Raw genomic sequence first — 27,258 nt, 5'->3', positions numbered from 1 at the left:
GACTAAAGATCTTTCTATGCATTGGTTTCATCACTTGATGTCTTGTCACTCGTAAGACAACACCAAATTCTAAGTCATACGTACACACTGATCTCCACTAGAGGTGTATTCAAAATTTTGAGTTCATGAGTTCTGAATTTTTGAAAGGATGATTTATTGAATCCTGAAAAAAAGTATATACAATATACATATTGGGTCAATTTTTAATTCGTAAAAATTACTAAATTTTGCCGAATCATAGTTAAAATTGTTGGTCTGTCGCGGATTAACTCCTCACTAAGCTCTTATAACCTTTCAACACTATGTACAAATCCAATTCCTTTGGTCCTTGAACCTAACACCTAGCTACCCATGCTTTATTTTGGACAACATTGGCAATTTTGTCAGCAATATTAATTCTACATTATAATTTCTGCATTACTCATTCCAGCTTAATTTGTCTTCCAATTAAACGACCCCTAAGCTCTTATGACCTGTTAACACTATTAGTAAATCCAATTCCCTTTATCCATTGAGCCTAACTCTTAGCCATGGCTTTGTTTTGGACCACATTGGAAAGGTAAAGTCTTCATTCGAATTTCGAAGCTAAGGTCACTATTCGGTCATTCACAGGCCTTACCTGACTCTTTACTCTTTAGGGGTTTACTGTTCTACTTAATTAGTAGTTTTAGTCTTTTCCACTTCCTTCATGAGCTATGGAGGAACAACAAAAGAAAGTCACTTCCACCAAGTCCAAAAGATATCCCAATTTTGGGACATCTTCACTTGTTAGGCGAAAACCCTCATCAAGATTTGAACTTAGCCAAAAAAAAAAAAGGGTCCAATCATGTACTTAAAATTAGGATTTGTTGACAACATCATTATTGCTTCTTCTTCTCATGCAGCTGAGCAATTTCTCAATACATATGATCATACTTTTGCTAGTAGACCACCTCATGAACCTCCAAAATACATTATGTATGACCAAAAGAACTTGTATATCGGTACATATATATGGTCCTTATTGTCGAAATATGTGAAAATTATGCACATTGGACCTACTTAGCTCTCTAAAAATCAATTCATTTCAGTCCATGAGAAGGGAAGATTTGAATCTTTTGATTGAAACACTCAAGAAAAAATCTCATTAAAAATTTGTAGCAGTTGATTTGAGTGTTAGTGTAACACGTTTGTCGATCGATATGAGTTGTAGAATGGTTTTGGAGAAAAATGATAGAGATGATGAATTTGGTGAGAAGAGATTTAAGAGTGTTGTTAATGAAGGGATGCAATTAGCAGCAGCTCCTAATCTTGGAGATTTATTTTCATTTTTCTCATGTAAATTGGATCTTCAAGGATTAACAAGGAGACTGAAGGCTGTTAGCAAGGTGTTTGATGAATTTTTAGAGAAAATTATTGATGAACATGAAGAGACAGAGAGATATTTTGTTGATATTAAGGATAATAAAATAAGGGAGTCCCATTTTTTTTCAAAAAATGGTCAACTTTTTGTTTTTTGTTTTTAAATGAGGGAGTCACTTTCCCCCCATTGCCCTCCTGATGAAATTTTATAATGATCAATTTAAATACCACAAAATGACTTCATTATGAATTGTTTTTTTCTCTGAAAAATGACTTCAGATATACAAAACACGCCAACATTTTGTCCAATAATATCCATATACATAGCTAGCCCACAACTTTCTAATTAACACCTTCTTCTTTTTTTTCTGTTTCTTTTTAATTTGTTAACGGGTTATGCTAGTAGCTTCAATGGACACTTCAGTTATATGACCACTCATATTTCTTTCATTCATATGATGGGAATCTATAAGTTCCTCATCCAACAATAAAACACAAACCAAAGATAAATTCGGCAAAACAAAAAATTATTTAATTCTGAGCCCTGGTCCCGGCGGGGCTCGAACCCGCGACCTTCGGCTCATAAGACCAACGCTCTAACCAACTGAGCTACGGGACCATTTATTGTTTGTCATTCATATAAAGCATATGCTTAACATATTACTAATAAAAGATTCAATAAGGATCCACCCGTACTCATTTACACTAAGCCAATTGATGCATGACATGTATTTGTAAATAGCTTTTACACTTAATCGTGATTAATTAACATGCACGCTCACCTCATCACATCACTTAACTATAGTAAAGTTTACATGGTTTGATGTAAACACCTCATGTAAATAAGTATTTACAAGAAGATTTTGTGTTTAACACGAAAAGAAATAAAAGAAAAAATTGGGTAATTTCTTTGGATTGACTTTAACGAACATTAACCGAAAAAGGATAATCAACCATTAAGTTTGAATTTGTTAAAAGTTATGCATAAATAATACATGAAAGATGTGAAAAACATAGATATATGCTACATCACAACAATTGTCACCTCATTTTTCGTGGATTATAAACCTCAACACCCTTTAATAGACATAAATATATCTTCTTGGTGGTAACTACCAAATTGACATAACAATGGTCGGGTCTACAACAGGGCTACACTGATGAAACTTAAAGATGTTGCCTTAGTGAACTACCAAATCACAAGGGAGGCTAGAGGTACAATGATATATATAGCACATAAAACATAGTACGTAACATTGAGTTATATAAAGAATCCACTGTTATTGAAGTTTTGTTGAACCCACATAACAGCAAAGGGGCTCCTAACAGTGTGCTTTTCACTTTCCCATGATACGGAGCCAAATGCCATTTGCTCAGCTATCCTCCTGCTGGTGTTGAAAACATAATGGCTCTCAAATTTCACCATATAGCTTTGTTTCTTCAAAGTTTCATTGAACATCAGCTTCATTGGCTCTATACTTAAACTAATCTTTTCGGAATTCAGATTAACTATCTTGACTCTATACTCCTCTGGCTTAGTCGCCGCGACGTGTGTTAACGTCCGCTTGAGTACATGAACAGAGGAATCAGGCCTGAACATAACGGAGAACGATGGATAGTTAAGATCTAGTGGAGTAATTCCACAAGAACCAGAGCACGGATTTGCCTCATATGAGAAAAATTTCATCTGTTTTTCAGTGTAGTTCAAGCTGCATAGAAATTTGACGTAGTCTGATGTATCAGCATCGTATATTAGCCCTGGATCAATAGCTGATTCAGGGTTCACGTGACCAGCTCCAATGCTGATTGGAGTTGCTAGCTCCATGTCTTCGTGTTTCACTATAGGAAGTTGTCCATTGTCAAATGATATGGATGTTGTCATCAGTGCTGATTTTATAGCAGCCGGGGACCATTCTGGATGAACGGAGCGGACTAGTGCAGCCACCCCGGCGAGGTGAGGGCATGCCATTGACGTACCCGAGAGTATGTTGAACTTCACTCTCCTTGGATCCATCTTGAGACGTGTCGGGGAAATGTCACCTGCAGAGATGGATGGAACAATGAAAAATCACTAGAACAACGATATACTAGTGTGATCCCATAAGTGGGGTTTGGGGGATGGGGTGTACGCAGACCCTACTCTTTCCTTTGTGGGGTAGAGAGACTGTCTCCGATAGACACTCGACTCCAGAAAACCGTTTACAAATCAGGTTTGAAAAATAAAACGTGAAAAGTTACTAAGGTTTAAAAAATAGCAAACTCTAAACATATAATTTTGAAATGACACGAGTTCAATAGTAAAAAATTAAAGATTGAATGCATGAAGTATAAATCCTAGATCCGCTTCTGCTTACCTGGCCACGCTGCAAGAATGTTCAAACCCGGAGCAATTAAGTCCGGTTTGAGGACTTCAGGAACAACACCTTTTGGCCCTCTTGAAGAAAAGCTAACAACACTTGGAGCTCTCTCTGTTTTCCCAACAACAGTACCCTTTCGACGTACGAATCTTGCTGTTGGATAAGCATTGGATTTAATGAAAGAAACAAGTTCTATCCCTTCTTTATAACCCAATGTTGCAGAAGGTAATGTGTAAGCCATTGCTCTCAGGCCCTGTCCTTCAGTGGCAAGATTTAATTGAATCAATCCAACACCATCTGCTTTCTGAATTAAAATCCCATTTGTTGGAGCTTCAAATTTACTAGTGTTGCAAACTACAATCCTTCCTTTAACTTTATAACGAGCGATAGTCATTCTTGAACAATTCCCAATATAAACAAGAGGGTAATTTTTACCACTTATTTTCCCTGGATAAAGAGAAGAACCAACAAAAGTCTTGTTGTTTGATAACTTGATTTCAACGGGGAAATCGCGATCGAGTGATCCAGCTCCAACTGTTGTCATCCAAGGTGCTGTATTGTGAACTGAAAAGTTATATGGTCCAATATTTCCAGCTGAACATGCAACAAAGATGTTCCTTTTAACAGCAGCAAATGTTCCAATTGCCACTGGATCTTCATAAAACGGATCGCGCCCGTATCCCAATGAAAGTGAAAGTATGTCTACACCATCCTTTATAGCACATTCAATAGCTGCTAAAACATCAGACTCTGCGCAAAACATCTTCCCACAGGCTTTATACATTGCAATCCGAGCCTTGCTCGCAATCCCTCGTGCTTTCCCCTTTGCAAAACCGAATACATTGGCACCAGCAACCTGTGCAGAAAATCGGAACGAAAAACTCTCATATAAATTTCAGGTAGTCACAGGTGCTTTATGTAGGCACATAAACAAAGTAGTAGACTCTTCCTACAGCTAAAGTATTACTCTCATTAAAACAAGGAAACTGAACATTCTACTAAATAGTAATTATTCTACAGATACAACATCCAACACCTACCTCTGCCCCTGCTGCAGTTGAAGCAGTATGGGTTCCATGCCCGTCTTGATCTCGTGGCGATTGGATATTATTCCCTTTAACGAAATTCCTAGAACCAATAAGTTTTCTGTTACAACTCCTCGTGGCATTGAACGCGATTCCATCGACACATTTGCCTTTCCACCTTGATGGAATAGGACCATCATCCTTGAAGCTCTCACTTTCAGGCCAAATTCCAGTATCAACAAGGCCAATTATAACATCATCTCCAAAATTAGACTCTGGCCACAGCCCATAATTTGTGTTTAGTCCAAGAAATTCGGACGAATGCGTAGTATCAAGCTTAATCCTAAAATGGTCTTTGAAAATGCCATTGATTTCTGGGAAGTCACTTAATTTTTTGGATTCTTGATCAGTCAATCTTGCTGCAAAGCCTTGTAAGACTACATCATATGAGTAGAACATCCTTGGAGAAGTAGAATCTGAGTCTATTTTGTTATCAAGAACTGATTCAATCATTGAATTGTACCATTCATCATGAGTTAAGTAATGAGATGGTCTTGTTTTGGTATCAACATGGACAACATAAGTTGACAACAGAGGCTCAGATGCAATTGGTAAAAATATAGATGTGAAGATTATGAAGAAAGTGAGTGTAGCCATTGTTAGTCAAATAGTGAACTTCACTAGGTAAATTATTTGGCCATGAAGAAGGGAGAGAACCAAGTGCAAACACTAGGGAGAGACTGAAGAAATGATTTCCTATAGCACTTACAATTTGAAGAGAAGAAAACGCTCCTTATAAAAGATCTCATGGGTCATTTTACTTATCTCTTGTGTTATATTTTACTGATCTTCAGTGGAAAAAGATCGAGAACGTAATAAAAATGATCCCTTATCTTTGGTAGTAAGTTCAAAATGGTCCCATAAATATTACTTGAGCAGTTTTGGTCATTTAATTGACAAAGGTGAGCATGTTTGGACTCCCTTAGATATTTACCAAACTCTGATCATTATATTTAACCAGAATTGCGAAAATAAAAACATTTAATGGGACTCACATTTGGAAGTATTATTTTATAATTAATGTTACTTTTGATCTATTTCAAGAGTCTAGTGCAGTTATTTGAGGTGGGATTTATGTTATTTTTGTGTTTGACATTGTTTTTTATGTTGCGGTTTTTGGGATTTTGACAAAAAATTTAGTGTTTCTGGTTCAATTTTCTTCTTCACATTTTCAGTTAAATTTAACAATCAGAGTTTGGTAAATATCTGATGAAGATCAAAAGTGCTCACTTTTGGAAAAAAAAAATTATTCAATTGATACTTAACGGACCATTTTGAACCTTCTACCAAAGATAAGGGACCATTTTTTGTTATTTTCTCGAAAAAGATCATATAACTAAAATAATTTTTGCAACGAGACTGATTAGAGTGTATGTGAGGCCGGGTTAAAACTGAAAATTTTATTATAAATAATAATTATTGACCCCATTAAATTGAATAAGTTATGGTAAAATTCTAAACTCGAACATATAATATTTAACTACTAAATTCGCCTCTGGGACGAGATACAGATGAAGCAATGGTTCATGCATTCACGTGACTTCTTTTTATGATATATTGCACTTAAAGTCGGTAACTTTTGCTGGTCTGATTCAAGAAAAGCTTTCAACACTCCAAAGTAACCACCTTGTCCACATTCATCAACTACAAAAGGCCAAATATTTGCTAATGTAAGCTGAACCTTTCCTTTGTTTGTTTGCTTTTATTCTTTTCCATAACCTTCCAAGAGTTTTCATTTTTTCTGCATTTCTGGCGTATCAGTTGCAGTAGATGTTCGCCCCAAAAAGTAAAGCAGACAAAACACTGTTCTTGTGATAAGTGCTTAGTTTCATTGTGAAAACCAACGCATGCAAATGTCATATGGACTTTCTCTAGCGCTACTTCTAAAGATAAGATAGAAAAGGTCAAAGAGAATGACTTTATGAAATTCTTCTTTCTAAAGCTGCGCAAGACGGCTCGGTTGACGAATGAATGCTCTGATTGTAGCAGTGTTGAATGAATGACTAATTTGGAACCAAACTGGGTAACTTTAAAGGTAGTCCCAATGTTGAGATAGTAAATTTTAGCATTTTCGAAGAATCATATTGAGAAAAAGAAAGAAGCCCCACAAAAAGAGTTGAGCAAGAACTAGAACGTTTACCTCGTAAATATGTAAAGCGGAAGAGTTATCTAAAAAGCCTTACTTGATCATGATGTTTTTAGCATGTACTCCTTCCTTTTATATAGTTCAACGGATTCAAAATTTAAATTTTATGAGTTTGAAATTGAGATTCTACCATAGATAATTTAATTTATTGGGTCTGCAATTTATTATTTATATGTACTAGTCCGGTGAATCTTTTAAACATATGTATAGGTCTAAGACACAACTGCAGCTTACCGACCCTAAATAGGAGGATATGGAGGTCGAGGATTAGGGTAGAATATTAGTAGGTAGTCGAGTGTTGTATAATTTTCTTTATCAGTATTTGTCACTTGTTGTTTCTTTTACTTCAGTTACCATATTATTTGTAGTTCCACTGTATTTCCTTTTCATGCTTGATTTTAATATGTTTTACTTGAGCTGAGAGTCTATTGGAAACAACCTCTTACCTTCACAAGGTAGGGGTAATGTTGCGCACACACCACCCTCCACAAACCTCACTTGTGCGATTACACGGGGTATGTTGTTATAATATATACAAGGTCTGAGCCCAAAGTATATCCATACTACATCCACCTCTATTATTAGTTAATGTCTTTTTCATACAATAACGACTAATATGGTTCTTTCTAAACAATATAATGTCGACTATGCAGGTGGGCTAAACATAGTTAATGTAGAGGTGTGGAATAAGGCAGCAATTGCAAAACTATTGAAGAAGGGGTGCCAGAAAAAAGATAAGTTTTGGGTTCGTTGGGTGCATGCCTACTATATAAAAAAAGATTCTGTATGGGATGTTAGTCCCTCATGGATGGTTCGAAAGGTGTTCAAAGCCAGAACATACTTAGCAGCTGCTGGGATAACACAAGATGAACTGATTCATATGACAACATACTCTATCAAAGCAGTGTATCAATGGTTACAGGGCAACTTCCTGAAGGTATCATGGAGGAAAATCATTTGTAATAACCAGGGGGCGCAAAAGTGGATATTCATACTATGGTTGGCTATACAAGGTAGGTTAACCACAAAAGATAGGATTGGTTCATGAGGCATAGATATTGATCCAATCTGTCCGCTATGTGGACTTGCTGATGAGACCATCCAAAATTTGGTATTTGAGTGCAATGTTAAAGGGGCCATTTGGAGGTGCTTACTAAGGTGGCAAGGCATCCCAAGAGCCAATTTATTATGGACAGAAGAAGTGAAATGGGCTGAGAGGTACTGCAAAGGAAGAAGCTTGGGTGCAAGTATGCACAAGATCACACTTGCTGCTACTGTCTATCATGTGTGGCTTGAACGTAATGGGAGAGTTTTTAAGCAGAAGCAAAGATGCCGGGAGGCAATAGTGCGATTGATAATCCAGGAAGTTTACTATAGAGCTAGCTTATTTCCAAAGTGAACTAGCCAGTTGGCTAAATTAGATTGCTATCCAAACCTAGTATAAGGGAGGTATATGCATAGGCGAGTGGTATAGAGGCTTGGTAGATGAGGACAGTGTGCACTGGAAGCTGGGGAATGTCCAGTTCCCGTGGTGATTGACTTGTTTTTCTTTTCTTTGAGCTGTATATACTTGGTAAATAATACAATGTAAGTTACCCAAAAAAAAAAAAAAACATTTTCACAGTTTATGAGTTTGTTTCTGTCCAATGTTAATAAACAAAATTGTTTTTCTATTAGCATAAAAATCTCTAAGAACATTATACAACACCTAAGAATTATCGGGAACTAAGTGAACGTACATAATCATTAAAAGACCTTTAAAGTTGCAAACATAAATGGTACATGACGAAACTTGGATTAACAAGTTACCCTTAGAATGAACACATGAGGAGATTTACATACGTTAGTTGGTGTTTTAGGTGCAAATATTCAAAGTGAAGAAGCAAGCCACCTCCCGCTAAATTGCAAGATGGCTACACCATTGTGAGAAGGCTTATGAAGTGAATTTTTGCTCCATCAACAAAGTAATTCACTTGCCAAATATGAAAAAGGAAATGTAACTACTAGAAGGGAGAAACTTAGATCAATGTGCTAAAACTATAGCTTTATTTTCTGGTTCCTGGTCTCTTCTGACATAACACAGGCATCATTTTCATCAAAGCAACAATACAAGTAAAATTATGAAATACAAATAGATTAAAAATAATTAAAAAAAAAAAAACAACAACAACAACGACGCCCCTATCTTTGCCACGCACTTTTGAAGCCTATAAGATCAAAAATGAAAAAAACTGGCAGCAAATTTTCAAGTAAACGTTCTTACTCTTCTTCTAAATCTATAAGATGGCCCTTGTAGGCCATCAATATTTCCTCTGCATTTTCTTTAAACCTCGATACATACTTTTCCAAGAACAGACGCTCTGTTAAACACATCACGTAATAAAAACTTGGGTCTTTCTCCAAAAGCTTTTTTGACTTTATCAGCTGGAAAACTTGATATCTGGGAATCACTCTATCCTCCATGCTAAACATCAAAAGTGTAGGATGCTGTACTACAGTTGACTTCTTTAACTTCACTGTTTCCAAGAAGAACTCTAGTCCAAGCCTTATTTTCTCCTCTGAAGTTCGGAATAAACCCGGCGCCCTCCTAAACATTTCCATGCACTCATTTTTGGAGAAACCAGTACTCTGAAACAATAGCATTTTCTTCGAAAAAGACTCCTGACTAATACAACCAAGAGTATGAAGGCCATGCATTAACATTCTTGAATCAGTAGAAAACCCAATATCTGTTAGTCTAGACACAAGCTTTTTAAGCTCAGGTTCAGGCACAACAAAAAGATGAGGTTGCCTCTTCAAGAGTGATGATAGTTGAGTCCCGACAATCCCAACGCTCTCCAGATATGAAATATTAGGAATCAGTCTCAAGTGAGGGGATTTATGAATAACCCAATCGCACCTTCGTAGGACCCTTAACCAATCGCCATTCTCAATACCGTTTATAAGGACTTTATTGAGAACATCAATGGAAGGCTTTAGTATTTTCTCCAGGCTACGCGTTAATATAATCGCCTTTGTGGACATAAGCCTACCCAGATCAGAACCAGTGATACCCAATTCTTGTAATAACTGGATCTTCGGCTTCAGTGTCTTTTCAACATCAGCAAGGAGGATTTGTGGGACGTTACTAACAGCGGATTGGATTTGTGCATCTGTGAATCCAATGGACTTGAAGAAATGTACAGCCAATTGAGGTTTTTCAACACTTCTTACCCAAGGAAAACGATTGGATACTGCCAGGGCTTTAGGTTTTGGAAGGTCCAACGTGTTTATTAGGTAGTTGAGGAGAACCGGACTTTCTCGGTTTGCACTTTGAGCGGACTTTTTGGTTACTACCTTTGGTAGAGAGGAAAGAGAGACGCGGAAAGAAGAAAAAGGACCAGCAGATAGGGAATGAAAATGATGTAAGTGAGTAGATAAACAATGGCCGCGTAGTTGGATGGTGATCATGGGTCCTTCTCAATCTGTTCACAGGCAACGCCCAGAAAGACTTAAAGAGACAAAAGAATAAACGAGTTTTAAGGATTTAAGAGAAAGCTTTGAACAAAGCTATTAAAAGTCACAGATAGGCAGAGGTGGAACACAGAAGCAACCCATGCTTTTCTCCAAACTTCATTTCCCTAGAAAGAAAAGGTGAATAAATATTAACCCCTCAATTAATTTAAAGAAAGGAGTAACCTATTGTGTTGTGTGAAGCCATCCTTCTCTCAATGAGTGGAAATTTTTGAGACCTACAAATTTGAATATAAACAGTAAAGGGAACTGATCTGTAAATTAATTCGAATGGAGTAACATATTGCCAATAAAGTTCACAGATAATACAAAGTTACTCCCTCTATCTTAATTTGTGTCCCCCTATTCATTTTGGAAAGTCCCAAAATGTTTAACATTGTCTTATTTAATAATGTTCGTACTTTCAAGAATTCATACCCCTTACAGGCTTAAACTACTCAAATTTAAGTTTAACAATATGTTTTCCCAATTAAACTAACTTTTCTTTGAGAAGCTATTAAACTACTTTTTATCCATGAATGTAATATTCTTCCATCAAAATTTCTATCATGGAGGGAGTATTTATTATTAAGATAATAATCATCACGTTGGTTAACACACCAACTTCAAACTCAAGCAACCATGTGGATAGAGTTGAAGACAAAAGCATGAAATTGTAAGCAACTCCAAATTGAAAAAGGCCAAAAACCCACAATTTACAAGCCAGTATCACATAGAATACAAATGAGAATGCAAATAAATTGCTTTAAAAAAAAAAAAAAACGAGAGGCATTCACTGAAGTTCATAATCCGTACTACATCACTAAAAATGATTGTAAAACAGGGGTTAGGGTGTTTGTCTCACTAGAAATAGAGAATACGAATCCCAAAGAAGAAAGAGAACGAGACCCTGAGTGAATTTACTACTAGCTTTCGACAGGGATAGATATCGCCGAGGAGTTCGCCGGAAAAATAGACGGATTGAATAGTAACAGCGCCAAAAGAAGAGAACCCAGTGTACTTTGACAGTCATCACACTAGCATGACATTTTTGCAGTAGGCATCTTTAAACTTCGAGGAAATAGTAGGGCAGCTTGAAGCCTAGTAAGATAGCCAACATGTTTTACGTTGAAAGAAAATGAATGCTGGTAGATTCTCAAGGAACATGCTTATTCTTCTCCTACATCTAGAAAATGGCCCTTGTAGGCCATCAATAATTCCTCTGCATTTTCTGTAAACCTCGATATGTACTTTTCCAAGAACAGATGCTCTGACAAACGCATCATGTAATAAAAACTTGGGTCTTTCTCCAAAAGCTTTTTTGACTTTATCAGCTGAAAAACATGATACCTGGGAATCACTCTATCCTCCATGCTAAACATCAAAAGTGTAGGATACTGTACTAAAGTTGACTTCTTTAACTTCACTGTTTCCAAGAAGAACTCCAGTCTGAGTCTTAATTTCTCCTCAGAAGTTCGGAATAAAGCTGGTGCTCTCCTAAACATTTCCATGCACTCATTTTTGGAGAAACCAGTACTCTGAAACAATAGTAATTTCTTCGAAAAAGACTCCTGACTAATACAACCAAGAGTATGAAGGCCATGCATTAACATTCTTGAATCAGTAGAAAACCCAATATCCATAACTCTAGAGACAAGCTTTTTAAGCTCAGATTCAGGCACAACAAAAAGATAAGGTTGTCTCTTCAAGAGTGCTGATAATTGAGTCCCGACAATCCCAACGCTCTCCAGATATGAAATATTAGGAATCAGTCTCAAGTGAGGGGATTTATGAAGAACCCAATCACACCTTCGTAGGACCCGTAACCAATCGCCATTATGAATACCGTTTATAAGGACTTTATTGAGAACATCAATGGAAGGCTTTAGTATTTTATCCAGGCTACGTGTTAATATATTCGTCTTTGTGGACATAAGCCTACCCAGATCAGAACCAGTGATACCCAATTCTTGTAATACCTGGATCTTTGGCTTCAGTGTCTTTTCAACATCAGCAAGGAGGATTTGCGGGGCATTACTAACAGCGGAATTGATTTGTGCATCTGTGAATCCAATGGACTTGAAGAAATGTACAGCCAATTGAGGTTTTTCAACACTTCTGACCCAAGGAAAACGATTGGATACTGCCAGGGCTTTAGGTTTTGGAAAGTCCAACGTATTTATTAGGTAGTTGAGGAGAACAGGATTTTCTTGGTTTGCATTTTGAGCAGAATTTATGGTTACCACCTTTGGTAGAGAGGAAAGAGAGACGCGGAAAGAAGAAAAAGGACCAGAATTTAGGGAATGAAGATGATGTAAGAGAGTAGATAAACAATGGCCCCGTAGTTGGATGGTGATCATTAGTCCTTCTCAATCTGTTCACAGGCAATGGCCAGAAAGACTTGAAGCGAAAGAACATATGAGTTTTAAGGATTTAAGAGAAAGCTTTGAACAAAGCTATTAAAAGTCACAGATAGGCAGAGGTGGAACACAGAAGCAGCCCATGCTTTTCTCCAAACTTCATTTCCCTGGAAAGAAAAGGTGACTGAATATTAACCCCTCAATAATTTAAAGAAAGGAGTAACCTATCATGTTGTGTGAAGCCAGTCTATCTCTATGAGTGGAAATGTTCGAGACACTTGAATGGATATAACCAGTGAGGGGAACTGATTTGAAAATTAATTCGAATGGAGTAACATATTGCCACTAAAGTTCACAGATAATACAAAGTTACTCCCTTTTATCTTAATTTGTGACCCTCTTTTCATTTTGGAACGTCCCAAAATGTTTAACATCATCTCATTTTATACAATTTTCGTATTTTCAAGAATTCATACTCCTTAAACTACTCAAATTTAAGTTTATTTCAGTAATATGTTTTCCCTATTAAACTAAATTTTATCCATGAATTTAAATTTTCTTCATCAAAATTTTCTATCATGGATGCAGTATTTATTATTAAGATAATAATCATCGCATTGGTTAACATACTAACTTCAAACTCAAGCGCCCATGTGGTTAGAGTTAATGACAACAACATACCCAGTGTAATCCCACAAGTGGAGTGTGAGGAGGGTATAGTGTACGCAGACCTTACCCTACCTCGTGAAGGTAGAGAGGTTGTTTCCTAAAGACCCTCGGCTCAAAGTTGATGACAAAAGCATGAAATTGTACACAACTCCAAATTGAAAAAGGTCGAAAACTCACAAGCAATGGTAAAATATACGGCTTTTTTTGTGATAAGGGACGACATCTATATCTTTGTTTTCATTCCCATATAAGTTTGCAGAAACTTTGCAATAATCAAAAGCAGATAAATAGATCAATTTACAAGCCAGTATCACATAAAATACAAATGAGTAGGCAAATAAATTGTTAAAAGAATTCACCGTACTACATCACTAAAAATTATTGTAAAGGGAGTTAGAGTTTTTGTCTCACTAGAAACAGAGAATAGGAATCCCAGATAAGAAAGCCAACGAGACCATGAGTGAACTTACTAATAGATTTCGACGGGGATAGATAACGCCAAGTAGCAGTGCCGAAACAAGAGAATTCAGTATGATTTGACAGTCATCACACTAGCACGTCATTTTTGCAAATAGTAGGGCATTTTAAACTTCGAGGAAATAGTAGGACAGCTTGAAGCCTAGTAATATAGCCAACATGTTTTAATTTGAAAAACAGAAAAAGAACGCAGGTAAGTTCTCAACGGACATGTTTATTCTTCTTCTACATCTAGAGAATGGCCCTAGTAGGCCATGGCCACCAATAGTTCCTCTACAGTTTCTGTAAACCTTGATACATACTTTTCCAAGAAAAGATTATCCGGCAAACACATTACAGAATAAAAAAATGCTCTGGCAAACACACTGATGACTTCCTATCAAGATTTATTTTCTTTTTGGAGTCAACCTGAGGCTACAGTCGCAGATAATTGGTCCGCTCAAGGATGAGAGATCACCTTCAGAAGGCACCTGAATGATTGGGAAGTGAACAGGTTGGCACAACTCTTGCAAGAAATCAGCAGTTTCAAAGGCACCGCTCTAACTCCTGACACAATCAGATGGAAATATGCAACTGATGGGATCATCACAGTGAACAGAATATATAAAAAAGAAGTGAGGGAGCAACCAGGATGTGAAATATGGCCTTGGAAGCATATCTGGAAAAGCATAGCACCTTCTAAGGTTAAATGTTTTTCTTGGTTGGTGGCTAGGAAGGCTTGTTCCACTCAGGAAGCTTTGAAAAAGAGGGATTCCAAATTGTGTCCAGATGTTTTCTAGCAATGAAGCAGAAGAGACCAACAGTCACCTTTTTTTACATTGTAAAGCAACTTCACAGGTCTGGTCTTTGTTCATAAGCCTAATAGGAATCAGATGGACAATGCCAGAACATACTGCTGACCTTTTGAGTTGCTGGATTAGAAGAGGGGGAAGCAAAAGTCAGAATAAGTGGTGGAGAATAGTCCCAGTCTGTATTTGGTGGACAGTGTGGAAAGAAAGAAATGGTAGATGTTTTGAGGATAGGTTTAATTACATCCAGAAAGTGAAATGGAATTGCATTGTGTCTTTTTATTTTTGGTGTAAAGAAAATAGTCTAGAGGATGTAGAATGACTTTATCAGCTGAAGAACTTGATATCTGTGAATCACTCTCTTCTCCATGCTATACATCAAAAGTGCAGGATACTGTACTAAAGTTGACTTTTTTAACTTCATTGTTTCCAAGAAGAACTCTAGTCCGAGTCTTATTTTCTCCTCTGTAGTTCGGAATAAACTTGGTGCCATCCTAAACATTTCCATGCACTTAATTTTGGAGAAACCAAAACTTTTGAAACAATTGCAATTTTCACAAAAAAGTTTCATGAGTAATAATATTCTTGAATTAGTAGAAAACCCAATATCCAGAAGTTTAGAAACACGCTTTTTAAGCTCAGATTCAGGCACAGCAAAAAGACGAGGTTGATTCTTCAAAAGATATGATAGTCAAGACCCAACAACTCCAATGCTCTCTAGATATGAAATATTAGGAATCAGTCTCAAGTGAGGTGATCTCAGAATAAAAAGACCTTTGCAGAGCCCGGAACAAACCACCATTATCAGTACCATTTATAAGGACTTTGTTGAGAACTTCAATGGAAGGCTTTATTGCTTTGTCCAAACTACGTGTTAACAAATTCGCGTGTGAGGACATAAGCTTACACAGATCAGAACCAGTGATACCCAATTCTTGAAATATCTGAATCTTTGGCTTGAGTGTCTTTTCGACATCGGCAATAAGGATTCGTGGGACAGAATGAACAGTAGATTGAATTTGTGCATCTGTGAATCCGATGGACTTGAAGAAATGGATAACTAATTCAGGTTTCTCAACAGTTCTGACCCAATGCAAACTATTGTGTTTATTAGGTAGTTAACGAGAACAGGATTTTCTTTGTTTGCATTTTGAGCAGAGTTTTTGGTCACGGCCTTAGATAGAGATGAAAACAGTAGGGAAACTAATATGAAAATTAACTCAGATAAACATCTTGCCATTAAAGATCACAAATAATACAAAACATTACTCCCTGAATCCTAATTTTTGTGAGTCTTTTCATTTTGGAACGTCCCAAAATGTTATATTATGTTCTCATTTTTTATATAAGTTTCACACTTTCAAGAATGCAAACTTCTTATACTAAAATGTTTAACTTTGAAGTGATTTTTTCTCTAGTAAACTAACTTCTTATCCTTTCTTACCGGTAGTAGTAGTAGTACTATTACTCTTGTAGTTTCTCATCCTTCGATTTCTATTACTGTCTGTTGTTTCTTATACTTCAATTAGCTGACTATTTTGTTGTAGTTACATTTCATTTTTTCTTCCAGCATACTTTGTCATGCTTCTTTATTTTTTGACATGGCCTCTTCACTTTTGTATTTCTTTTTCCGTACTGCTTTATTACGCTTTTCCTTGAGCCAAGCGTCTATCGGAAACAGTCTCCCTACCTCTCAAGGTAGGAGTAAGCTCTGCATACACTCTACCCTCCCCAGACCCCACCCATGGGATTACACTAGGTACGTTATTGTTGTTGTAAACTAACTTCTTAACCATAACTTTAATTTCTTTTTCCAACAGAATCTTATAAGACGGAAAGAATATTATTTGTTACAAAGACATAATTACCGCATCTCGTAACGTACTAACTTCAAACTCAAGTGCCCGTATGGATAAAATTGATGACAAATGCATGATATTTTTATCACCTAAATTTTTATTTTTTTTCCAAAACCCAAAAACTCACAAGCAATAGTAAATATTTCGTCTTTGACACATCGATATCTTTTTCTCATTCCAACATAAATTTCCAGAAACTTAGCAATTTTCCCAAGGCGGGGAAATTTTCAAAAATATTACGCCAGGTAGCCCAATATACAATATTATACCTGGGGGGAAAAGCATTATACATAATGTATCAACCTTGTATAAAAGGTGTATACACAAATATGGGCTAACAAACACAATGGGCTAAAGCGTGTAAATATTTTCTCCCAGTGGACATAGAGTGTAATTTTCCCAAGGGGCACTAATAGAACACCATAATTGTACGAGGTATTATAACATAGAATACAAATAACAACACAAATCAATTATTAGAAAGCAAAAAAAGTAATTGTAAAATGGGGGGTTAGGGTTTTTAACTGAGTAGAATAAAAAAATAAAAAAGATAGAGAGTAGCATTGTAAAATGTAATTAGTGAACTTACAACTGGATTTCGCCGGAAACAGAGTAAACGGAACAGTAGCAATGTTTTCTAACTGTGCATTACTACTATTTTATCAAACCCGCTAGATAGGGTTCCGGCTTATTATATTAGTTTGAAAATAAATACAAGACTTAAATAAATACAAGACTTACCTTTTAATTAGGGTGATCATGGTTCGGTTTGGTCGGTTATTGATTAAAATCATAACCAAATCAATTTAGTCGGTTTTTAAATGTGTAAAATCATAATCAAACCAAATAAAATAATAACCACCGATTTAGTTATTGTCGGTTTGATTCGGTTTGGTTGAATTTTTCGATTTATGACTAGCAGCCATGAGACTTATCAGTAAACATTAAAAAGTTAAAAAAAACATGTCTTTTTTTTTGTTCAAACGATATATTTTATTTATAGTTTAAGGTGGAACATACATCATAGAAATATTTTCACTATTAGTGATAGTGTCGTACTCAAGCTACCCAAAGTTGCTAAACTATTACATATAAAGCTAAAAACTAACTAAGTAGTGGCTGCACCATTTTTGTCATCTTAATATACATACCTGGAAATAAAATAGAGCATAGGAGCTTTTAGTTGTTGTTATAAACATACATATTAATTAAACATAAAGACTACCTAAAATTAAAATGAAAATATATGAAATAAAAAGAACTTTGTGTAATGATCCCAAACTTTGGGGCAACACTTGCATTTTGCCCTCAATTCTCCCATTTTATTAAAAAAACTTTCTGTAATGATCCCAAACTTCAGATGTTTTTCTATCATTATCTCCAAGGCTAGGGTCTCGACTACAAGGAGTTGTTCTTTTCTGCTTTTTAGGAGGATTATTCACGGAAGAAGTATTAGGACATTACCATGTGCTTGAGTTGCAGCAAATGCTGATGTTACCGAAGTATCTTCTATAGGAACCTCCAAATCTACAACCTCTGTCTTTTTCATATGAAAAATATTAGAAGTTTAGGACTCATTCAGACAAGAAAAAAAGAAAGGTATAAATTCGAAAAAAGAAGAAGAAACAACCTAAAATCAAATGGCTGACAAAGAAAGGCTAAAAATTTAAGTTAAAGACATTAGACTCTAACGTGAGCTTCTATTAGTAGATTTACACTTAACACTTAAAGAGTTAAAAGACTTAAAGACATGGGCTTGAACATATTCTTAAAAACACGGGTCTTAAACAATCATGTGAAATAAGTAGGCCAGAAATCAAATTAATGATTAAAAGGTATAAAATATTTATAATTATTTATGAAAAACTAATATTATACATATAAATAATTATAAAATTTATGTATATAATTTATCGGTTTGGTTCGGTTATTTTTTAATATAACCATAACCAAACCAAATATTATCGGTTTTTAAAATTTAAAACCAAATCAAACCAAACCAAACCAAATGTCGGTTTTTTTATTCGGTTTGGTTAAATTTTCGATTTGGTTTTGGTTTTAACCAAAACCGTGAACAACCCTACTTTCAATGAGTTCAAAATATTTTGCTTATTTTAAATCACAAAATTCAAAAGTAATCCTTCATTTAAACTTTATATCTAATCAAATTAAATCATATAAATTGACATGAAGGGAGTAAGTAGATATATTGGGCCAAAATATTCTCTTTTGCCAAAAATGTTATTTGAATTTACATGGTTAAAAACACATCCGAATTATCAAAAAATTGTGCGGATGGCCCTTCACATGGACTAGTCGTTAATTTCCGTCCCTCAAATCGTTGGTCGTTAGTTTTTATCCCTATTCTCATGGCCAAAGTACTCTTATTCACTGGTTTATGAAATTAGAGTTTCGGGTTCGAACACCAGGAGAGGCAAAAAAAAATAAAAAATCGCAAGACAAGATTTCATGGCAAAGTATGCCTAACTATTCGGGCAAATATTATGCCTTAAGGCATAATTTTGTAGTATAACTTAATTTCTGTAAAACTATGTCGGACAAGCATAGTTTCTATGTAACTACATAGAAACTATGCCTTAAGGCATAACTTTTGTCCAAATAGGCATACTTTGCTATGAAATTTTATCTTGTGAATTTTATATTTTTTTGACTTTGCTGGGGTTCGAACTCAGAATCTAGAGGTATTCCGGCCATTTAAAGTGTCGAAAGGCAAATTTAAAGGCCACCCTTAAAATAGGGCATTTGTGCGAATGATCCCAAATTGCACTGTTTTCGCTTTAAATGGGTTGGCTTTAATTGTTGTCCTTCAAATGAGTTGGTATTTAATTCTTGTACTTCAAAATCTAATTTATGTCTGGCGAGATATAAATTATTTAAGGGATCCAGTATAATTTATGAGATATTATGAAGTGAAAATATAAATTTATGTATCTATCTTGAAAGGCAAAAATTAAAGACCACCACAAATTAGGAGAAACTATTTCCTTCTGCCAAAAATGTATTTTTGATTCTAAATCTGATTTACTTCTTGAGTTAATGGTCAAAAACACACATGAACTATCACTTTTTCGCGAGTTTCACATCCCAACAATCAGTTATTTCCCTTTCCTATCTGAACTATCACTTTTTCGCAAGTTTCACATGCCCAACAATAAGTTGTTTCTTTTTCTTACCTAAACTATCACTTTTTTTGCGAGTTTCACACCCCCAACTACGGCTGTTCAAGGTTTTGGTTAAAATCAAAACCAAACCGAATAAAAAAAACTGACATTTGGTTTAGTTTGGTTTGGTTTTAAATTTTAAAAATCAATAATATTTGTTTTGGTTATGGTTCTATTAAAAATAACCGAATAAATAACCAAACCAAACCGATAAATTATATACATAAATTTTATAATTATTTATATGAATAATATTAGTTTTTCTTAAATAATTATAAATATTTTATACCCTTTAATCAATAATTTAATTTTTGGTCTACTTATTTCACATGATTGCTTAAGACCCATGCTTTTAAGAATATGTCCAGGCCCATGTCTTTAAGTCTTTTTACTCTTTAAGAGCCCGTTTGGATTGACTTATAAGTTGCTGAAGACAGCTTATAAGCTGTTTTCAGCTTTTTTGAGTGTTTGACTGGCTAGCTTAAAGCCATTTTGTGCTTAAAATAAGCCCAAAAAAATAATTGATCCCGTTTAGCTTAGATTATCTAAAGCAGCTTATAAGCTGTTTTCATCTTATAAGTTGCTTTTTTTTAAGCCCATCCAAACAGGCTCTAAGTGTTAAGTGTAAAGCTACTGACAGAAGCTCACGTTAGAGTCTAATGTCTTTAACTTAAATTTTTAGCCTTTCTTTGTCAGCCATTTGATTTTAGGCTGTTTTTTTTTTCCCAAATTTATAACTTTCTTTTTTCTTATCTGAATGGGTCCTAAACTTCTAATATTTTTCATATGAAAAGGACTGAGGTTGTAGATTTGGAGGTTCCTATAGAAGAACTTCAGTAACATCAACATTTGCTGCAACTCAAGCACATGGTAATGCCCTAATACTTCTTCCGTGGGTAATCCGCCTAAAAAGCAGAAAAGAACAACTACTTATAGTCGAGACCCTAGCCTTGGGGATAATGATAGAAAAACATCTGAAGTTTGGGATCATTACACAGTTTTTTTAATAAAATGGGAGAATTGAGGGCAAAATGCAAGTACTGCCCCAAAGTTTGGGATCATTACACAAAGTTTTTTTATTTCATATATTTTCATTTTAATTTTAGGTAGTTTTTATGTTTAATTAATATGTATGTTTGTAACAACTAAAAGTTCCTATGCTCTACTTTATTTCCAGGTATGTGTATTAAGATCACAAAAATGGTGCAGCCACTACTAAGTTAGTTTTTAGCTTTATATGTAATAGTTTAGCAACTTTGGGTAACTTGAGTACTACACTATCACTAATACTGAAAATGTTTCTATGATGTATGTTCCACTTTAAACTATAAATAAAAGTTATCGTTTGAACAAAAAAAAAGACATGTTTTTTTAACTTTTTAATGTTTTACTGATAAGTCTCATGGCTGCTAGTCATAAACCGAAAAATCGAACCAAACCGACAATAACCAAACCGGTGGTTATTATTTTATTTGGTTTGGTTATGGTTTTAGACATTTAAAAACCGAGTAAATTGGTTTGGTTATGGTTTTAATCAATAACCGACCCAAACCGAACCATGAACACCCTTACCCCAACTATCAGATGTTCCTTATTCCTACTTGAACTAGCACCACTTATCTATTAAAAAACACACCTTAGGTATTAATACATAAATGGTAATAAGTCAGGTTGAAAAAGGGAACATCTGATAGTTAGGGTATGAAAAGTGATAGTTGAGGTGTGCATTTGACCATTATCTCTTCTTTTATAAAATGTCAAATACATATATAGATATTTAAAATTGGTATCTACTGTCAGATAAATATTATAATTTTGATAGTGATCAAATAGACATTCTCGGTAAATATGTCTCGTGAATACCCGAGTCCAACAGACTAGGCACATGATATACAATCGCAGATAATTAGTCAAAAGAACGAATTAATTAATTGTTGAATAGCGAGTGTAATATAAAAAAAAAATAGCTTTTGCAATACTTGGGAGGCAGATGGTGTGTTGAACATTGCATTATTGATGTCAACCATAAATTTATGTAAAAATGTGAGTTATTTAACGAAATAACACTCATATATATATTGAGCTCGTAATAATATCTCACAATTCAAAAGTTTCTCTATAGCCGAAGAATGAATGTGTTTTTGATACTAAAATTATAATTAATAGTAAGTTTGAATTCATAATTTCAAACTTTTACTAATAAATTCAATACTAAAATCCTAAAAATTAAATCTATTAAACTTAAAATCTGGATTTGCCTCTCCCTCCTCGCTCTTTTTTATTTTCCTTCTTAATCTAAGCTTCACAACTTTTGGGTGGCATTAACTATCATTATCCCTCTATATCCTCGATATGCCTCCCATGTTGATGCTTTGATCACAATAAGGTCTTCAATTTCCAAATTAGAGGCAGAGATAGGGGCACAATGAGTTGTTCAAAATTTTCTTAGCTTGAATATTAAAATGCAAATATAAGTTCATTTTTTTTTTTATGTATTATAGTAAATTGAATTATCTTGATCTTTTCATGTGTTTACTTTTTTACATTTTAAATCTCTTTAATGAAAATTCTAGCTCCGCCACTATTTCTTTCATGCCCAAATCTACGCGACCGGATACACTCCCCCCAAGAGAACCAAACTCATATGAAATAGCGTGATCATATGCATGAAAATCATATTAACCACGAAAGCCATTTGAAAATTATAATACATTTTCTAATCAAGAACGTTTTCAAATCTGGAACCATACATAAACCATTTCATAAATATAATGAATCAAATAAAGGAAATGTTATTTCATGTATGTCGTGTATAATTTCATTATGTCAACCCAATTTAACGATTTATGGAGCCTCTATGCCAAAGAAAAGCACAAACCACATGGGACAATTCCCGACTGAATATAAAAGAAAAAAACAACATAATAGCTACCCCGAACTAGAGCCAGTGCTTCACCAAATAGAATGAGTTCTCTAATCCTTCATTTTACTTTGGAGGCTAATGTTTATATTCTCCTCCGTATATTTTTGGATAATAGTATAGACAAGTAGGATCTAACCAAACCCCTTATCATCTCAAATCAGAATATGGTGAATAGTTTCATAAAAAAAATTACTGAAAAAAGTGATTTCAACACAATCAAGTTTAATTTGGAGTCATAATTTTGAAGAAACTACTCCTCTTCTTTTGCAATTTGGAAACTTTAGAGGTGCTGATGAGGTGCTGATTTGCTGTTATTGCTCTTCTCAACTCATCATCTATCTCGTCACTTGTCTCAATTTGTTGACTCGGTCATTATTGTGTACATGATATTTCTAGTTAAATCTCTTTTCTGGGGTCATAGTTTCTCACATATCTAACAGACAGAGGTTGTTAAGATTCTTGATGATAATCGAAAATTCTTATTTTTGACAAATTTGAAAGATCAAAACTGCTCAAAAATATATTTACAAAATTATTTTAAATAGATCGTTATACATAAGAGACCCTTTTTGTCTTTTTCTCAGGAATCTTTCACTACATGCCCCCAAGTCAAATTCTTAATTTTACCATACCATTATTAGCTACTTGATCTTGGAATGACAATATCTCTACGGGAAACTCACACTCTTCTACAGAGGGATTTGTTGATGTAATTTCACCTAAACCATTAAAATCACAAGCCTTTTCATTTTGCTGTTTCCTTTGGAAATATGCATTAAAAGCATAAGAAATTTTGGATTCATCAGTGAGTTTACCACACGAAGGTCCTTCTTCCATTGTTGTACAATCTGCTGCTTCACATGCAAAATTATAATTCTTCTTCACCAAATCCATGTCACTTTTGTCCCCAACGAACGTGCACCATCGATTTGGCATTGTCACAATTCCCTTAGCTTGAGTGGGATATTCGTCACGGTCCTGTAATTATGAGTGACAACTCGTTTAAGTTTGGGCAAGTTAATAATCAACTCATTTATTAACTCAACTCATCTTGACCTGCTCAAATTCAATTCACCTAAAAATTGGAATGATGTGAGCTAAGTATGTAGTCCAAGTTGATCTATGAAATTTTTATCAAACTAATTTTTGTTAGATATGTTATATATAGTTATAATAAAGAAGAAAAATTCTTTTATTAGTTTTGTTTCATAATTAAATAAATTATAAAAAAAGCAGAAAAATTAAAATTTGTTAAGAGGTGGTTATTAAATAAACTCTACGACTCGTTGTTCAGTTCATCTTGGCCCGGCTCATCTTCGCCCCAACTAACTTTAGGTTGCAGAAATAATACCCATCGACCTCTTTTTGATGTTGTAACTGTAAAACTAGTCACTGTTATGGACTTTCAAATTCCGCAGATGAAACTGTGTGACAATGTCTTATAGCTAAAGTTTCACTTGTAAAATTTGAAACTCCATAATTAACAGGTAGGGGTGTCAAATTTGGCCCAAAAGGTGATGACCCTCCCAACCCGCCCAAACTTTTATGGGTTGGGTTCAAGATAATTTTATATTGGGTTGATTTTAGCCCAACCCAACATAGCCCATTTAAAGTGATCTCCAATTTAGCCCAATACTGGCCCAATTCTAGCCCATTTTAAAGATTTACTTAAATTTGGTTTTATTGCTTGAGATTTAGTTTATTTGTTTAATATATATACTTTTCTTGTATCATGTATCTTATAAGTTTGTGGTGTGTTCAATATGAAGGGAAATATTTTTCACGAAAAATGTTTTTCTCGAAAAATATTTACCACGAAAATAGTTTTCTTAAAAAATATTTTCCACGAAAAATCCATAAAAATAATTTTCAGGAAAATATTTTTAGCGAAAAATGTATTTCTAGAAAATATTTTCCAAAAAAAATATTTTTCTAGAAAATAGATCCTTCAAAAAAACTGGGTAAAGTTGGGCGGGTCATGACCCAGCCCATTTTTAGTCCATTTCAACCCAACCCAATTCAGCCCAAATAACTTTTGGGCCAATGTTAGCCCAACCCATTTATTACATCAGCCCATTTTTATTGAGTCAATTTCAGCCCAACCCGCCCATTTGACACCCCTATTAACAGGGATTAATTTTCAATTACAGAAGCTGAAAAGTGGTTATTTGTGTATTTTAATCCCTTTTATAGAGTTGAGCAGTGACTGATCATTTATTAATTCACTTCACCTAGTTACCACCCAGACCTGTAATGAGAAATCAATCTTGTACTTTGGATTCCCATCTGCCTGATAAATGCCCCAATGCCTTTGAAATGCACCAAACATCGTTTTAAACTCATTCTCATCTGACAAGCTATGGAGATATGCGTCTATAGGCCCTGGCCTAAGTGGTGTCCCTTTGTTTGATGCTAAAAATTTCAATAACCCCTTGTGAAATCTCTCTGCATTTTTAATATGGGCATGTGGATATCCATCCGTAGGCCATCCAATTTGACCAATCATAATTTTCATATTGGGATATCCCGCTTTCTTTACTGCCCATGCAATTGAATCGATCATTAGCTCTACTACGTTTGTGTACGTAAAGTTACCATCTTGTATCTTGAACTTGCTTTTGTTATCAAAGAACGCAAATTCTATGGGGTAATTCAGTACTTCCTGGATCATTTGGATGGGGAACAAGTTCAATAGAAAGGTTGTGCCCGTTCGATTGAAGAAATTTAACGATTGAAGCATCAATCCTTTTATGTCGTCACGAAAGTCGGATTCAGATGGGACTTTTGTAACCTTTAATACGTCCATGCCATGGGCGGTCGTTGTTATGACATGCCCTAAATCCATCTCATCGAGACACTCTCGAAAGATTTCTATCACGTTCACCACTTCATAGTTTGTTGCTTGTTTCAAGAACGTATTCGAAAATGGCTCAGCCCCAATAGATAGTTCCCTAAAGAAATTTCAATAATAGGGACAAAGAGGAAATTAAATAATGAAAATCACCACAAAGTCTAAGAAGATTAATGGTCTATGTAGCGAAACTTTCAAAATCTGTTCATTTTAAAAAGTACTTTTTGTTAGAATTTTTTTTTTGAAAAAACACTTTTGAAAAGTAGTATAGTTTGTTTTTGATTCATCAACTTGAAACACTTTTACCAATATTAGAACAATAATTTGTGATTGGTCGAAATCGCATAAGTGCTTTTGAAAAAAAAAACCCCTATATTTTCAGCTTTTGAAAGACGTATGCCACTACTGAAAAACATTTATTTTTTTCTCAAAACTTGATCAAATGCATCAACTCTCTAAAATAAAAAGTTTTGGCTTCTCAAAAAAGTTTGACCACACATGTTATACAATAAAATTCAGGTAAAAGAAAGAATGGATCACATACACTAGTTTTACACCTTTTTTGATAGGTTCGTTGACTCTATCATTTATCCATGTATAGGCGAGGTCCTTCCTGTTTAGATTGTTCACAACTCTATTTCCAAGGCAAATAGAGATGCTAATGTTAGTGCCAGAAAATATTTGAATGATATCAGAGGCTGAAGTAAATAATCTCAATGCTGGAATCTTGTTTTGTAATAGCAAATCAACAACCATTGATGGAACCAATTGTTGTGATTGTTGCCTGCCCCATGTGATGCCCACAAAGCTATATACACGAGTTGCCATGAACAAAACCATGAAACATACACCTATGGTTAGCCTCATCATAGGCATGGTACCTTGTAGCGGTTTCAGGAATTTTAATAAGGAGATTCGAAAAAAAATCCAAAAAATATTCAAGTGAGATTCAGACCTGTGATATAAAGCAATTCTTGAGTCAGCTCTGCTGTCGGCTAGAAGTTTTCTTTTCCCAAGGAGAATTAACAATATGTATATGTAAAAGTTTATGTTTACCTAATTTGCGCGGTTGATTTTCTGACGAAAGATTGAATGACGCCCTTTAGATCATGTAACTAGATTTGCCATAGATGGTACCAAAGCAAATTTTGAATCACCTTTGCCGTTGCATGCGCCAAAGGTGTTCGTTATTTAAGGAAATATAACAATTTGTATATATGTAGTTTTATTTTTTACTTTGTATGTGGCGTATAATTTACTCCCTCCGGATCATGTAACTCTGCCATTGATGGTACCTGTGTTATCACCAAATGAAATTTGAAGATCCCAAAAGAATGTTGCTTCTACATGGATAAATTAAAAGGTAGAAAACTGTAAATTCTTTTTTTTTTTTAAGGATCAGCTTTTCATAGAAAAAGGATGAAAAAACAAATAACGTCAAAGCTGGCTACATATATCCGCTTATTATGGGCATGCGTCTAATTAAGGCCACAAGTTGATAGAGTTAACATCAAAGTATGTCACCCATGGATAAATATTTATTCGTACTAGGTATTTAGAACTATCTAATAATTAATCCTAAAAATTAACAAATTAAAGTGAAATTACATATTACTTAACCATATTTAAGTGATATAAAATATAAATATAAAATATATATCTTATATTAATTAACTTGGTGTAGATACCCAATGTACAAATAGATATTTACCATCATGCATTTGGTTC

General features: G+C 34.7%; 3 protein-coding genes and 1 non-coding gene across 8 annotated transcripts; all 4 read right to left on the bottom strand.

Annotated features, from left to right (window-relative positions):
* Positions 1–1,886: 1,886 nt before the first annotated feature.
* TRNAI-UAU (transfer RNA isoleucine (anticodon UAU)) lies at positions 1,887–1,960 on the bottom strand. The gene has a single exon. It is a non-coding gene; the product is annotated as a tRNA-Ile (tRNA).
* Positions 1,961–2,370: 410 nt separating this feature from the next.
* LOC132615415 (subtilisin-like protease SBT1.7) lies at positions 2,371–5,525 on the bottom strand. The gene is made up of 3 exons (XM_060330019.1): positions 4,739–5,525; positions 3,696–4,554; positions 2,371–3,381 (listed from the first exon to the last, which is right to left on the bottom strand). The coding sequence occupies exons 1-3, from the start codon at positions 5,378–5,380 to the stop codon at positions 2,603–2,605; spliced, it is 2,280 nt and encodes a 759-aa protein (XP_060186002.1). The 5' UTR covers positions 5,381–5,525; the 3' UTR covers positions 2,371–2,602.
* Positions 5,526–8,954: 3,429 nt separating this feature from the next.
* LOC132613943 (transcription termination factor MTERF2, chloroplastic-like) lies at positions 8,955–17,297 on the bottom strand. Of its 4 annotated transcripts, none has more exons than XM_060328249.1 (2): positions 17,164–17,297; positions 8,955–10,660 (listed from the first exon to the last, which is right to left on the bottom strand). In XM_060328249.1, the coding sequence occupies exon 2, from the start codon at positions 10,377–10,379 to the stop codon at positions 9,189–9,191; it is 1,191 nt and encodes a 396-aa protein (XP_060184232.1). In that variant the 5' UTR covers positions 10,380–10,660; positions 17,164–17,297; the 3' UTR covers positions 8,955–9,188. The 4 variants fall into 4 exon arrangements, with proteins under 4 accessions (XP_060184232.1, XP_060184233.1, XP_060184231.1 ...); XM_060328250.1 differs by having other exon boundaries at positions 8,955–10,549; positions 17,164–17,271; XM_060328248.1 differs by lacking the exon at positions 8,955–10,660 and adding an exon at positions 11,085–12,948 and having other exon boundaries at positions 17,164–17,267.
* Positions 17,298–23,199: 5,902 nt separating this feature from the next.
* Positions 23,200–26,913, bottom strand: LOC132615316 (glucan endo-1,3-beta-glucosidase 8-like). Of its 2 annotated transcripts, XM_060329895.1 has the most exons (4): positions 26,587–26,913; positions 26,075–26,485; positions 24,928–25,630; positions 23,200–23,657 (listed from the first exon to the last, which is right to left on the bottom strand). In XM_060329895.1, exons 2-4 carry the CDS (start codon positions 26,404–26,406, stop codon positions 23,289–23,291), a joined length of 1,404 nt encoding a protein of 467 aa, XP_060185878.1. In that variant the 5' UTR covers positions 26,407–26,485; positions 26,587–26,913; the 3' UTR covers positions 23,200–23,288. The 2 variants fall into 2 exon arrangements, with proteins under 2 accessions (XP_060185878.1, XP_060185879.1); XM_060329896.1 differs by having other exon boundaries at positions 26,075–26,913.
* Positions 26,914–27,258: the final 345 nt, after the last annotated feature.

The sequence above is a fragment of the Lycium barbarum genome, chromosome 10 (assembly GCF_019175385.1).
Source record: "Lycium barbarum isolate Lr01 chromosome 10, ASM1917538v2, whole genome shotgun sequence".
NCBI lineage: Eukaryota > Viridiplantae > Streptophyta > Magnoliopsida > Solanales > Solanaceae > Lycium > Lycium barbarum.
The sequence above is the reverse complement of the archived record's forward strand: the minus strand, read 5'-3'. Positions and strand labels throughout refer to the sequence as shown.